This window comes from Thrips palmi, unplaced genomic scaffold (genome assembly GCF_012932325.1).
Source record: "Thrips palmi isolate BJ-2018 unplaced genomic scaffold, TpBJ-2018v1 HiC_scaffold_2, whole genome shotgun sequence".
In the NCBI taxonomy this organism is placed as follows: Eukaryota; Metazoa; Arthropoda; class Insecta; order Thysanoptera; family Thripidae; genus Thrips; species Thrips palmi.
In genome coordinates this window covers 8866876-8881221 of record NW_023144629.1, presented here as the reverse complement: position 1 = coordinate 8881221, position 14346 = coordinate 8866876, and the positions used below count along the sequence as shown (strand labels likewise).

The following is a 14346-nucleotide window of genomic DNA, read 5'->3' as shown; positions in this document are numbered from 1 at the left end:
CCTGCAGTTTTTGGTGTGCTGAACTCAAAAATGACCTTCAAACTTTTCCCAGACTCACTTTTAAAACCGAATTTTGACCAATTTTGGCCCAAAATTTTTTTAAATGGATTTGGGACACTGATCCCAGCATTTTTTGGGGGTTCTGATAACGAAAATCACTTCCTTTTAAACCCCCTGGTCTAAAGTTCACTGAATATGAGCCCTTAAGATGGACATTTCATCTACTCAAGCAAAGTCCAAAGTGCACAAACTATGTCAATTCGCATCGCTCAGCCACACTACGCGCCCAGACTAAACGGCGCGTACCCCTAGTCTAGTGTGGCGGGGGGTCTTCCCTTACCGGGCATCGGCTGGCCATGTGCCGCAGCAGCGCGGCGTCCCAGGCCGCGGGGCAGCACTGCAGGCGCGGCGTGAGGCACGGCCGCCACCGGTCGCGCCACGCGCCGCCGCCGTCCACGAGCAGCAGCTGCAGCAGCAGTTCCTCCACCACCGAGCCGGCTGCGGACAGCATAGGGTGGCCACGCGCCACGTTAGGACAGAGACTAGGGTGGCCACGCGCCGCCGCCGTCCACGAGCAGCAGCTGCAGCAGCAGTTCCTCCACCACCGAGCCGGCTGCGGACAGCATAGGGTGGCCACGCGCCACGTTAGGACAGAGACTAGGGTGGCCACGCGCCGCCGCCGTCCACGAGCAGCAGCTGCAGCAGCAGTTCCTCCACCACCGAGCCGGCTGCGGACAGCATAGGGTGGCCACGCGCCACTTTAGGACATGAACGACAGGATAGGGTGGCCACGCGAAAAGTTAGAACAGGAATAAATAAAGAAGAAGATGTGGAAAAATCAGGAAGTTGAGTTGCTTTCCGATAGTGTGGGACGTCGCTCGGTCGGAGGCCATTGAACAACGTGACTGATTTCCGAGCACCACCCTGCCACTCAGGCTGGCCGGCCGTGCCTTTAATATTGAATTAATTAAGTTTGGACCACGTGGACACCCTACCCCCAAGTGGCCGCATGGTTTATGGACGTGTCCCGACGGAACTTGCCTTTCGGCCGCCCCGGAGCCTCCAAGACTCGCGGCCGCGGGTCGCGTGGTGGCGTGGCACGGTGGGCCGGAAGACCGATGGAGGCGGCCGAAGTTCTGGACGCGTTTTGGGCGCCAGAGTAGCTAAGCAGGACTAGAACCGAACGAGTGACCCCACCAATGGATTCCTTATTCGGAGAGCAATCCATTGGTGGGGTCACACGTTCGGTTCGAAACCTGTTTAGCGACTCTGGAGCTCAAAACGCGTCGGGGATTTCAACCAGCCTCCGCCGCTCTTCCGGCCCACTCACGGAAAAAAAGAATTTGTTGTGACAACGAAAATGTATGTTGATTTTGGGATAGCAAAAAAAAAGTTGTTAGACGTACTATAAATTTGTTGTGAGAACGAACACTTTGCTCTCACGACAAATTATTCGTTAGGAGTACAAACATTCATTTTTATTGTGTTTAGTACTCCTGACGATATAGTTCGTTGTCAGAACGAAATGTTCGTTCTGACAACAAATTGGTAGTACGCCCAACAACTTTTTTTAGCTATCCCAAAATCAACATACATTTTCGTTGTCACAACAAATTCTTTTTTTACGTGGCTGTGCGTGGCCGCGTGCGCCGCGTGCGGTGCCCCCCGTGGGGCCGAAGTCTGACGGGCCCTCCGTCAAGACGACGTTTCGCGCCAAAATTAACTGGCCGTCGCGGAGAGGTGGCCCAGGAGAGGTGGCCGCGGAGACGCGGGAAGTAAGGAAAAACTCGTTCCGGTGATGTGGCCGGGGCAACTCTCTCTTCTCCCCTTCAAAGTTTGAAATAACTAGCAAGGAATTATTGGCACCAGGCGGCGCGGGCGGCGCGGGGGCGTTCTATTTGTGGGGCCAACTTTCTCCCCCCCCCCCTCTTTCCCCCGCTCTCCGCGCGAAGCTTCCGAGTGGCAGCGCTACACTTGGGAAGAGAGAAAGGCGAGCAATGCGGGGCCGCGCTGCGCCGCGCTGCGGGGAATCGAACCCGCGGCACGCGCACAGGGACCCAAACACGCCAGAGAAATCGCGAGATTGCGAAATCCAGGCCAGTGACTCATTCGACGGCCGGAAACAGCGGCGACCGAGATTTTACATCGGTCTCCTGCCTCGTTTGATGGATACCTCTTTCAGAGAGCAATACATTGGTGGGGTCACACGTTCGGTTCGAGTCCCGCTTAGCGACTCTGGAGCTCAAAACGCGTCCGGGATTTGGCCCACTGTGCGGCCCCGGCGACTCAACCGCCCTTTCCCTCGGCCCTTCGGCCCAGCCTGCAGCAGCAGCCGCTGCTAATACTGTGCTGCAGCTGCTTCCACTGGGCTGCCGCCGCCGCTGCACATGCCGGCGTCGTTTCATCCGGAGCACTCTGAGGCTCAGCGTCTCTGAGCCTGGGACCCGCCCATGGGGCCCGCACAGTGGGCCAGAAGACCGGTGGAGGCGGCCAAAACTCTAGACGCGTTTTGTGCTCCAGAGTCGCTAGATGAGAATCGAACTGAACGTGTGACCCCACCAATGGATTGCTCTCCGAACGAGAAATCCATTAGTGGGGTCACACGCTCGGTTCGAGTCCTGTTTAGCGACTCTGGAGCTCAAAATGCGTCTAGAGTTTTGGCCGCCTCCACCGGTCTTCTGGCCCACTGTGCGCCATAGCCCGGCAGCGCACCGAAACAATATCATCCCCGTGACTCTCGGGCCGTCACGCGCGGCCCCTCCCCCACCCCCTCCCCCTCCCAGTCGCCGATGCGGCTGCACAGCGCAGCACACACAACAACAGCGAGGCTGCCGCGTTGCCGTCGCAGAGCCGCCAATCCATCTTGCAGCCGATTGAGTGCGTACTGCATTGTGCAACTTGTTGCCTGCCTGCCAGGGGCGCTGCCTGCCAGCTTGCCAGGGCGGCGGCGCCGCGCCTGGAGTGACAGGGAGACATGCAGGCGTGTCGATAAGCATCAACAAGAGCCACTCGCAGCGGCACCGGCAGCGGGCGCTCGGTTCCAGAGTAAATAGATAGACCGTATTTCTCACTCCAACCCGCTTTTGTCGCTGCTTCGCGCATCTTCTTCTTTGCCGCACACACCCTGCCTGTCTGTCTGTCAGTCCGTCTGTCTGTCCGCCCTTCTGCCTGTCTGTCTCCGCGTACCTAGGTCGTCGAGCGCGCCCTTCTTGTTGGCGGGGAGCTGTCCAGATTGGCCCTGCAGGCCCTGCCTGTCTACCAGGACGGCCAGCCTCTGCAGGCTGAGCCGATACAGCGACGGCGGGGCCACCATCATGCGGCAGTGGCTCCGACTGCCGACGGTGGCGGCGGTGCTAGCCCGGGCCTGGCGGGGCTGGCAGGGCTGGCGGCCGGGCCTCCGCCGTCAGCGCCGTCGTGCATAATCGAAAGCCGCTGCAGGCGAGGCCCGGCGAGGCAGACACACACAAGGAATCACTCCGACCCGCCCCCGGGGGAGGGCGGCTTTTTCGCGGAGACTAAAAAACGCCGAAAACCCGGTCCGGTGCCGGTTTACCGAGGTTTACAGGCTTGGCGGCGCGGCTTGGCGGCAGCGCGGGGGTGCCCCTCGCCGGCGACTGACTCGCCAAATGCCGTGGCCGCGGTGGCGGCGGCGGCGTCGGCGGCGGTGGAGGGGGCCAGCCTTGCCAGCGCTGCCAGCCGTGCTAGCCGCAGCCCGGTACCGCGGTGCCCCCGGAATGTTGTGACTGAGGAAGGACGCCGCTCTGGCCGCGGCGGCCGCGGCCCTGCGGCTGCGCCACCGGCACGTCGCTGTCTCTCTCGCACTCGTGCTGGACGCCACGCGCGCCACTCTCTTTCAAAATGTGACTGAAAAAAAAAATTAAAAATGAGGAATTTGATCCGCTCGCCTGACCGCAGTGTTCCCGAGGGTGTGTCCAGGTCCATGCCGATGTGCTTGTCCTAGAAGTAAGCTCGGGTGAACTGCCGCGTGGAGGTACTCCATCGTCTACTCGGATTTAGAGGTGTCGCGGGCCGTCCCGGGTGCGAGGCGACGCGGCCTGGGTGCCGGCTGGATGGATGGGTGGATGCTCGCCCGGCTTGCCGCGCGCTGTTTTTCTTTCCGCCTTGCTTCGGTGGCGGGCTGCACACTGCTTCCGAGAGTCGTTTACGTCGCTCTGTCTCTCTCGCACCTTGAACGGGACGCCCCGTGAGTGCGAGAGAGACAGAACGACGGAAGCAGTGTGCTGGTGGCGCCTTCCACGCGGCCGTGCTTTCGATCAGCGCGGCAGCGCGGCGGGGAGACGAGCGCGTTTCATAGTGGCCGATCAAAGCGGAATCTAATCAACACACGGCTTTATTTAGACTGCGAATAAGGCGCCCCTTGATGGCGCCAATTCGATTGGAGGGCGCGCGCGCGACTGTGTGTGTGTGTGCGTGTGTGTGTGAGAGAGAGAGAGAGAGAGAGAGAGAGAGAGAGAGAGAGAGAGAGAGAGAGAGAGAGAGAGAGAGAGAGAGAGAGAGAGAGAGAGAGAGAGAGAGATTGGAGAGATTGATTGCTGTATCGGGCAAAGAGTGATTGCTGGAGGACAGCACGAACCATGTGACCAAGGCAGCCGGGGTTCGAATCAGGAAATCGGTGTCTGCTTGGCAGTGAATGAATGTACACGTTTGCTATGGGAGGATTCAAAGGGAAAACAAAAAAATGGGAGTTTAAGTTTTGATCAGGGTTTTTATTGCTTTTTTTCCAGAGTAAATGGAATATTAATATTGTGCCGGACTTAGGACAGATTTGTATTGAGAGAACAAAAAAAAGGAGGAATACATGAGGTGACATTTGTTCGCTGTAATGTGGCATGTGATAATTTTAATGTAACATATTATTTCACAGTTATGTTGTTTAACTTTTGCATCATGTTCTCAACTGTTAACATGAAAGCAGGTTGAAAAATATAATTACTTAATGGTTTCCTTTTAAAAATAATTAGATTATCTTTAGTTCGCTTACCAGACTTAACAGTTTCTAAAAGTCACTATTTATCTACTTTTATCACAATAACATAAAATCACATGTGACTCATTCAAAAAGCCAGTCAATCTTAAATATACCTAAAATAGCCTAACGTGTCACGGGTCACTAGAAAGGACTCCTCTCAAATCTAACAAAAATAAAATACTTGAATAGTGTAAAAGGACGTTTTGTGATTTAATACTGCAACCTGTCGTTACGTGCGAAACTAACTGCAATAAAATATTTGTTCACAATATTAAATAAACACTACCCTAAATCTATGCGAATAAATAGATACCGTAGGTGCCTACAACCTCTACAAGAAATACACTACCGGCGATAATAACTTAACCGTAGTTTTAGTAAACTTTGCGAGAAGATACACACAACTGAGAGGGTTCTTGGTAAACATGGGTACACACACGCGCGCGCTGCGGGGCCAGAGGAGGAGGGGGGGACACTCAATGCCGCATCTTTGTTCGAAGAGAGAGAGAGACAGAGAAGGCTAATGGAATCGAGGTGCCGAAACACAGCGGGTGGGTCAGGCTGACCGCGACAGCGGCGGGATCATGTTGTAGGTGTAGGTGGCGGCGGGCCGGGCCTGGCAGTTGGGCCGGACGGCGTCGGCGCGGGCGATGTGCAGCGTCTGCCTCCGGTTGCGCTGCCAGACGAAGTAGCCCAGCGCCAGCACCACCAGCACGAGCAGGGCCACCACCACGAGCAGCGACACGAGCAGCGTCACGCCGCCGGCGCCGTCTGCAACCAACCCATTGCATTGCGATTACTCATCTGGTTCATTTTCCAAGACACCGCTTGGAACTTTGGGTCGCAAAAGTCACTCGGTCTCCCCCCCCCCCCAAAAAAAAAAAAACGTTAGTAAAAATCGACTACAACTATTTGAGTTTCGGTTCCTTTAACTTACAAAAATAAAAATAAAAAAATAATTTTTTTTAAAAAAATGGTTGATTTGTTTTTTCTTACAGTGGGGCAACGTGGTTCAAGGCTAGAAAAAAAAAAAAAAAAACAGGCAGCGCAGTACGATGCGGCTCGGCTTATCCAGAGACGAGGCCAAGTGCGGTGTGTCTATCTCGTCAACGAGCCCTGCGAGCCCTGCGTGCCCTGCGAGCCCTGCGAGCCCTGCGAGCCCTGCGAGCCCTGCGAGCCCTGCGAGCCCTGCGAGCCCTGCGAGCCCTGCGAGCCCTGCGTGCCCTGCGAGCCCTGCGTGCCCTGCGAGCCCTGCGAGCCTTGCGCCCCGCAACCCTTTCCTACGCCTCGCCCTTGAGGGAAAAACTTTGATTACTCGTCGGAAGGCGACGCGACGCGAGGCGACGCGAGGCGACGCGACGCGCACGGCATTAGGCCATGCAGCAGGCTGATTCCGAGCGCTGCCTTCTGTCTCTCTCGCACTCGCAGGGCGTGCCGTAAGGGTGCGAGAGAGACAGCTCGGAAGCAGCCGGCGGGGGCTCGGGGCGCGGGGCTCCGATCCGAAGAAGAGAAAATAATTGCATCCTTTCATGAGTAAAGCCCCGCGAGGCACAGAAATGAGAGTAAAGCCCCGGACGGAAAAACGAGCAAGGCGTGTGTGTCGGTGGGACGGACGAGAAATAGAAATAGGAGGGCGAGGGAGGGGCGAAAATCACTCTCGAGGGCCCCATTATGGGCCATGCAGGCCCGTGGGGACTGCGGACACCCTCACTGCTAGCCGAGCTAGCCTCGCGCCGGGCCGACCGCACAGTGGGCTAGAAGACCGGTGAAGCGGCCAAAACTCTAGACGCGCTTTGAGCTCCAGAGTCGCTAAGCAGGACTAGAACCGGGTGTGTGGCCCCAGCAATGAGTCCCTCGTTCGGAGAGCAATCCATTCGTGGGGTCACACGCTCGGGTCGAGTCCCATTTAGCGAATCTGGAGCTCAAAACGCGTCCGAGATTCTGACCGCCTCCACCGGTCCTCTGGCCCACTGTGGGCCCGGCCGCACACGTCCATGCGCAAGCGGCGAAAGCCATCAGCCGGATAAAAGCTCTAACGATGTGGGCACCGAAATAATTACGAGGCCCCGCTTAGGCGCGAGGCTGAACCAGTAATTGAGAGGAAGGAGGAACGCTGCAAAAATGGAGTGTTCACGTGTATCGTGTCCGGGTCCGAGGCGGGGGTGGGGGGAAATGGTGGCGAAACGAAAATGGGAGGCGCCAGTGTCGTGACCAGGCTCGTTTGCGCCATGCCGCGAGGTCGGCAAGTCGAGACCGTACCTGTCACCTGGCCCATCAGTGTGGCACGCGAAGCACGCAACCGAGGAAAAATATCGATGGAAAAATTCAACTCGCACACCAGCACGAAACAAAAAAAGGGCATAACATGCAAAGGAGAGACGGTACAGTGGGCCAGAAGACCGGGTGGAGGCGGCCAATAATCCCGGACGAGTTTTGAGCTCCAGAGCCGCTAAATGAGACTCGAACTGAACGTGGGACCCCACCAATAGATTCCTCGTTCGGAGAGCAATCCATTGGTGGGGTCACACGTTCCATTCGAGTCCTGTTTGGCGACTCTGGAGCTCAAGACGCGTCGGGGATTTCGGCCGCCTCCACCGGTCTTCTGGCCCACTGTACAGGCGGGGGCAGGCTCACCTTGGCAGGGCGGGCAGCAGAAGGGCGCGCGGCTGGAGGCCCTGCTGGCCGCGCTGCTGCAGGCGGGGCCGGCGGGGCACACCACCTGGGTGCAGGTGCTGGAGCCCGAGCCCGCCGGGTCGCACTGGCAGTGTGTGCACTCGTCGGGGAACCACTCGTCGGCGGGGGCCAGGGCTTGGCCGCGCCACCAGCACGTCCCCGTCGGCCGGCCGGCCCGTCCGCCGAGGCCGCCGAGGCCGCCGAGGCCGCCGTCCAGGGGCAGCGACGGCAGGGTCCCCTGGGGGGCGAGTTTCGGGGGCAGCTTGGAGCCGTCGCCTGGGGAAAGAGGTGCGGATTAAAGATTAAAATTAACGACCTGGACACTCGGGAGTTATTGCGCGACGTAGAGTCGTCGCTCCGTCTCTCTCGCACTCGCGGGGCGTCCCGTGTGGGTGCGAGAGAGACAGAGCGCTGCACAGTGGGCCAGAAGGCCGGTGAGGCGGCCAAAACTCTAGACGCGTTTTGAGCTCGAGAGCCGCCAAACAGGACTCGAACCGCACGTGTGACCGCATCAATGGATTCCTCGTTCGGAGAGCAATCCATTGGTGGGGTCACACCCCAGCTTAAAAATCCACTTGCTACTTTCTAGGTGGAAAACGTAAGGTGGAAATGGGTCAGGTGGAAATGGCTGGGTGGAAACAGTTTACAACGTGATAATTGGTTACTTTTACAAGGTGGCCCTTCCATCCCAGGTGGAAATTGTATTTTCCACGTTGCAGTGGATTCCACCTGGGTGGAACATGGATTCCACTTGGGTGGAATGAAATTCCAGGCGGAATATGAAAGATGTGTTTGAGTCCATCAGTCAGCCCTCGGTACGTCGCCACTCAAGAGTAGAATGGTCCTTCCACCCTAACTTTTCACGCTACACCGAGGGGGTAACGACTTCGGGAATCCGGCTGACAGCAAATTGGTAATCCGTAATCCGGATAACCCAAAATTTTGAGGTAATCCGGGGTAATCCGGGAAAATTTTGAGGTAATCCGGGGTAATCCTGCTAAATCCAAAGGTAATCCAGGAATTTTTTTGTTGTAATCCGGTGGTAATTTTGGGTTAATCCGGGGTAATCCGGGGTAATCCGTAATCCGGCTGACACGAAATTAACCAGTCGTTACCCCCTCGCGCTACACCCATTTCCGCTCATAGATTTAAGATAGCTATGAAGGTTAACATATTATTGAGGAAATCTTAAAATGGCTCGGAGACTTCAACGCACGGGCAATAACAATACCAGGTGGAAGATTCTAATTTCCACTCGGAAATTTTGCCCAGGTGGAAGAATTATTTCCACCTAGTAAAGCTGGGGTGGAAATTTGCGACTTCCACATGGAAACCTTGTCAAGGTGGAACAGATCGTTTTCCACCCAGATAAGTCGGGGCGGAAATCTACAAAGCCCACGTGGAAAGGCGTCATCCACGTGGAATTACCTTCTTCTCAAGGTGGAATCGCCACTTTCTAGGTGGAATGCGCTGTTTCCACCTCGACTTCATGAGTGGATTTTTAAGCTGGGACGTTCGGTTCGATTCTCATCTAGCGACTCTGGAGCCCAAAACCCCGTCTAGAGTTTTGGCCGCCTCCGGTCTTCTGGCCCACTGTGCGCTGGGCAGGCTGGGCAGCAGGGGCTTACCGAGGCACGCCGGGCAGCACATGCCCCTGGGCGTGAACTGCAGGTCGCAGTGCAGCGCGGCGCAGCGCTGCTCGAAGCACTCGGTGCTGCCGTGCACGCATCGGCACGACCGGCAGTCGGACTCGCGCCACGACGTGCCGTGCGCGTGGTGGCCCGCGCAGCCCGACCCCCGCAGCAGCGGCGAGGGGGGCTCGCGCGGCGCGCTGCAACACGGTTAGCCACTCCGGAAAAACGAAAACAAAGCGGGCCCCGCCGGGAGTCGAACCCGATACACTGCGAGAAAAAACTATCCTGATTGGTCAACTGGATCTTGAAAAAAGGGGGTTGACCAAGAAATTTTTTTTATTCTTGATTCGAGTAGATCTTGATGAGACCTTCTCAACGAATGGTCGGAACCTAGGTCTAAAATGCTCGCATCGTCGTCGGGGACCCTGTGAGGTGCCCCTCGACGTCCTCGGGGACCCAACGGTGACCTATGAGACTTTGACCATGCCGTCCCGATGTGGCATTGGCCGCTCGGACAACAGAGAGATGAACACATAATACCACAGCGATCTCCGTCTTTTAAAAGACGGAGTTCACTGTGGTTTTGGGTACAGAGCGACGCCGTGAAAAAATTAACAGGACTCCCTGTTGTTTTTTCTCGCAGTGTACCGTACCTGTCCGGGCAGGTGGGGCAGCAGCCCATGGGGTCCGGCGGCAGCGGGTGCGGGCAGGCGGCCGGCGGGCACGCCGTCTCCTCGCAGAGCGCGCGCCCGTGCAGGCAGCGGCACGACGCGCACCCCGCCGCCAGCCCCGCGAACGCCGCCGACGCCGCGGACGCCGAGTCGCACAGCGCGTGGTCCGCCATGCGGCGCAGCGCCGACGGCACGTCCTTGCACGAGGCTAGCTCGCACAGCGTCGCCCCGCCCCAGCAGTAGCAGCCCCGGCACCCGTCCCACCAGTACTCGCCGTCGTCGCGCTCCCGGACCGCGTCTGGAAGGAAAAATGAAAACGAACAAATAAATAAAATTAGTTTTACGCGCGTGCACACCTGAACAGACACACAGACAGACACACACACACACACACACACACACAATGATTTAAGCGTAAATGAGGAACAAGTACCTGCGCAGCTCTTGGGCGGCGCCCCCTCGCCGACCACGGGCTGAGACGTCTCCGCGCCAGCTGCAGCAAAAGAAAGAAAATGAACCAAAAACACGTCACGCATGACTCGGTCGTACTTCGTTTTCTTTTTTTTTTTCTGGTGTACTGACGCAGGCAGGCGCACTGGCTGCAGCCGCTGGCGTCCTTGCGGTAGCCGTGCGCGCAGCGCTTGCTGCAGTTCTCCATGGCGGGGCAGGCACACTCGCAGAGCTCGTTGCCGGCCGCGTCGCGGGCGTACCCCGCGTGGCACTCCAGTGTGCACGCCGCTGTGGACACAGGGACGGCGGGTTCAAACACCGGCTCGGCATGAGGGAGAAAAATTTAATCATCTCGCTTTGCGTCGCTTTACAGTAAAATCGTATGTGGGATGTAAGTATTTAAAATTTTAGCTTTATTCCTTTGAGTGAAACTCTTTGCGGTCGCCGCGGTGAGCACCACCGACATCGCTTTAGTGCCCGCCCCGCCCCGCCCGCGGCCCTGTCGGCGGTACAGCAGCTGCTTCCCCTGATCCCCGCCAGGGGCGCTGCGGGCGGAGCGGGCGGAGCCCAGTGGGCCAGAAGCCGGTGGAGGCGGCCAAAACTCTAGACGCGTTTTGAGCTCCAGAGTCGCTAAATGGGACTCGAACCGAACGTGCGACCCCACCAATGGATAGCTCTCCGAACGAGGAATCCATTGGTGGGGTCACACGTTCGGTTCGAGTCCCATTTAGCGACTCTGGAGCTCAAAACGCGTCTAGAGTTTTGGCCGCCTCCACCGGCTTCTGGCCCACTGTGCGGAGCGAAGCTTGGCGGGACCGTAAACAAAATGGCGATTTCAATAAATGGGAGAGGGGCGTCATCAGGTGCAAGCCAAACAGAAGAAAGTGAGAAGTTAGCAGCTGGTGGGCCCGGCCGGGTCGGCCCGGACGGACCACTCTGCCTCCGACCCTGGGCAAGCCAGGCAGGCCAGGCAAGCCGCGCCGCGCCCCGCCCTGCCCCACTCAAGTTGAAATTGTTTCTGATGCCCGGGTCGGCGGCCCGCTCGCTTGTTCCTTATTAGTTGGTCCTGCTCAGTTTTGATGGAACGGAACAGACGGGGAAAAGAAGATCCATATATAAAAAAAAAAAATCGAAAAAAAAAGAAAAAAATTGGGAGAGAGAACAGATTTAATTTAGGCCTGGATAACAAAACAAAAACCATGACCTCACAATAGGGTGAATTTCATCCGAGGAGGAAACTTGACCCACCTCAGGCGCAAACAAACAAAGAATAAAAACAAAAAGACTCAAAAAATTTAAATTTGTGTGACTTTTTGGTGTTAATTTAAGGCAGAGCGCTCTAACATGACATAACAGTGCAAAGCTGCAAAGCCCGGAGCTCGAAGGCACGTGCGAGCGCCAACCGTTCAAAGGAGAGCAGTGTGCTACCCGTTGTCGCCCTGAGCGACCAGACGGGACCAGGCAGGCCGGGCCAGCGTGCGAGAGAGACGGCGAGGTCAACCAAAGAGAGACTACAACTACGCGTATACGTGTTTGTGGCCGTGTCTGCCACCAACACGGCCAACATGCCCCATTCTGGCACATCGTTGCCAGCGATGTAGTCTCTGTAGGCACGAAAGCCGCCCTCATTCGAGGCCGCTGGACTGACTGACTGGACGTCCACTTCGACTGTACCTGTGCACAGTGGGCCAGAAGACCGGTGGAGGCGGACAAAACTCACGCGTTTTGAGCTCCAGCGTCGCTAAATGGGACTCAAACCGAACGTGTGACCCCACCAATGGATTGCTCTCAGAACGAGGAATCCATTGGTGGGGTCACTCGTTCGGTTCGAGTGCATGCCATTTAGCGACGCTGGAGCTCAAAACGCGTCTAGCGTTTTTGCCGCCTGCGCGAAAAGAGAGACGACTTGGTGCGGCTTACCCCCTTGCTGGCACTGGCACGTGTAGCAGCCCACGTCGTCCAGGACGAAGCCGTGGGTGCATTTTAGGGTGCAGTTCCCCAGCGACGGGCAGGACTGCGACTGCGTCACCACGGACAGCCCTGCGGAGAGAGAGAGAGAGGGACGTCAGAACGCCGGCTGCGGGAAGGTTTCGATTCGGGTAGAGTCCGAGATGTGTAGAAGATACGCAGAGTGCTCGGCAGAGTGTGCGTTTCTGCAACAGATCTGGGACTCTAGACACTGGCTAAAGGTCCGAAAAGGTCCGAAAGGTCCGAATGGTCCAAACGGTCCAAAAGGTCCATAAGGTCCGAAACGTCCAAAAGGTCCGAAAGGTCCAAAAGATCCGGAAGGTCCTAAAGGTCCGGAAGGTCCTAAAGGTCCGAAAGGTCCGGAAGGTCCTAAAGGTCCTAAAGGCCCGAAAGGTCCAAAAGGTCCAAAAGGTCGAAAAGGTCCCAAAGGTCGTAAAGGTCAAAAAGGTCCAAAAGGTCCGAAAGGTCCAAAAGGTCCAAAAGGTCCAAAAGGTCCGAAAGGTCCAAAAAGTGTACTGACCGTCACAGGCGGGGCAGCACTCGCCCTGCACGCGGCGCGGGTTGTCGCAGCTGACCTGGCACATAAAGGCCTGGCAGCGCGCGTGGCCTCCGCGGCCGCAGGAACACGACAGGCAGCCGTCGTCCTCCTGCCAGGTCGACCCGGGCCGGAAGAAGCGGTCGCCGCGCTTGCAGCCGGGGCCGTCCGGGCCGAGGCCGCCGTCGAGGAGGCCGCCGTCGAGGACGCCACCGTCGAGGACGCCGCCGTTGAGGCCGCCGCTGAGGCCGCCGTTGAGGCCGCCGTTGAGGCCGTCGTTGAGGCCGTCGTTGAGGCCGCCGACGAGGCTGCCGCCGTTGGGGCCGCCGCCGTTGAGGCCACCACCGTCGAGGCCGCCGCCGTTAAGGCCGCCGTCAGAGTCAGGGCCGGGGCCAGCGGCCAGGGCCGCGCCAGCCGCCGCCTCCTCGCCGACCACCTCCACGGCCACGCCATCTGCAGGGCAAACACAAAGGACTGCTCAGTGAGGCGGAAGGGGAAAGAAGGACAGACAGCCTTAACGTGCAGATTCTTAAACAGGCGGGGCAAATTTGCCCAGCACGCACACACACACAGAGGGAAACACCGTTTCGCACTGTGTTATGCTGCGTTGGGGTCGACGTGGCACAGCATATCGAATTTCGAGCAGGGGCCGTTTATTAGCCACCGTGTGGTCACCCGACTCCGCGTTCTCTTATCACCCCTGGGAGCGAGAGCCGGCCGGGCGAGCGGCCCGGAGAGAGAGAGAGAGAGAGAGAGAGAGAGAGAGAGAGAGAGAGAGAGAGAGAGAGAGAGAAGAGAGAGAGAGAGAGAGGGGGGATGGCATCGGCTGGTTGAAACGTTTCGCGGCCCAGCGCGGCCCAGCGCAGCACAGCGCCATACCGACAATCTCACGGCCGCCGCGGAATGTGTCATTTTTATGGTGACAGTAAAAGCACCCCATTCTCTACCCGTCTCTCTCGCACCCCCTCAGGCGCACTCGCTCACACGCACGGCGTGCACAAAATCGCAGGCACACTGCTCACGTACACAGGCGCATGGGCGCGCGCGCACACACACACGCACACATACGTCATCATATGGGTAGTTCGCAGGTTGGCGGGAAGCCCCTCGCAGTAGGGTCGAACCGACGCGCGATGCCTGCTGACTGATTTCCGCCAATCGCAACCGTCTCTCTCTCTCTCTCTCTCTCTCTCTCTCTCTCTCTCTCTCCCTCTCTCGCTCTCATGGGGTGGCCCGAATGGGAGAGAAAGAGAACGACAAAACGCGGTGCTGATTCGGCCCGGTTGCAACGGGGCTGATGTCGTTAATTGTACCACCGAGTACGAGAGGGAGAGACAAAGGGGGACAGAGCAAGTGCGCGAAAAACTGAGACAGATTCGGTTCGGGCAAAGAAGAGAGCAACCTCGCTCTGCGGATTTCCCCGAG

General features: G+C 57.7%; 1 protein-coding gene across 1 annotated transcript; it reads right to left on the bottom strand.

Annotated features, from left to right (window-relative positions):
- Positions 1-4706: 4706 nt before the first annotated feature.
- Positions 4707-13101, bottom strand: LOC117647481 (cysteine-rich motor neuron 1 protein-like). The gene is made up of 8 exons (XM_034389237.1): positions 12907-13101; positions 12339-12458; positions 10551-10706; positions 10402-10461; positions 10095-10266; positions 9292-9494; positions 7625-7939; positions 4707-5761 (listed from the first exon to the last, which is right to left on the bottom strand). The coding sequence occupies exons 1-8, from the start codon at positions 12968-12970 to the stop codon at positions 5547-5549; spliced, it is 1305 nt and encodes a 434-aa protein (XP_034245128.1). The 5' UTR covers positions 12971-13101; the 3' UTR covers positions 4707-5546.
- Between the last annotated feature and the right edge of the window lie 1245 nt (positions 13102-14346).

Excerpts from the sequence above, each read along its gene's own strand:
- LOC117647481 (XM_034389237.1), bottom strand. The coding sequence starts at position 12,970 with ATGTGCCAGGTCAGCTGCGACAACCCGCGCCGCGTGCAGGGCGAGTGC. Across the intron at positions 12,459-12,906 it reads GTGCTGCCCCGCCTGTGACG|GGCTGTCCGTGGTGACGCAG; the intron begins GTCAGTACACTT and ends CTCTCTCCGCAG. Across the intron at positions 10,462-10,550 it reads CAGCCAGTGCGCCTGCCTGC|CTGGCGCGGAGACGTCTCAG; the intron begins GTCAGTACACCA and ends CTTTTGCTGCAG.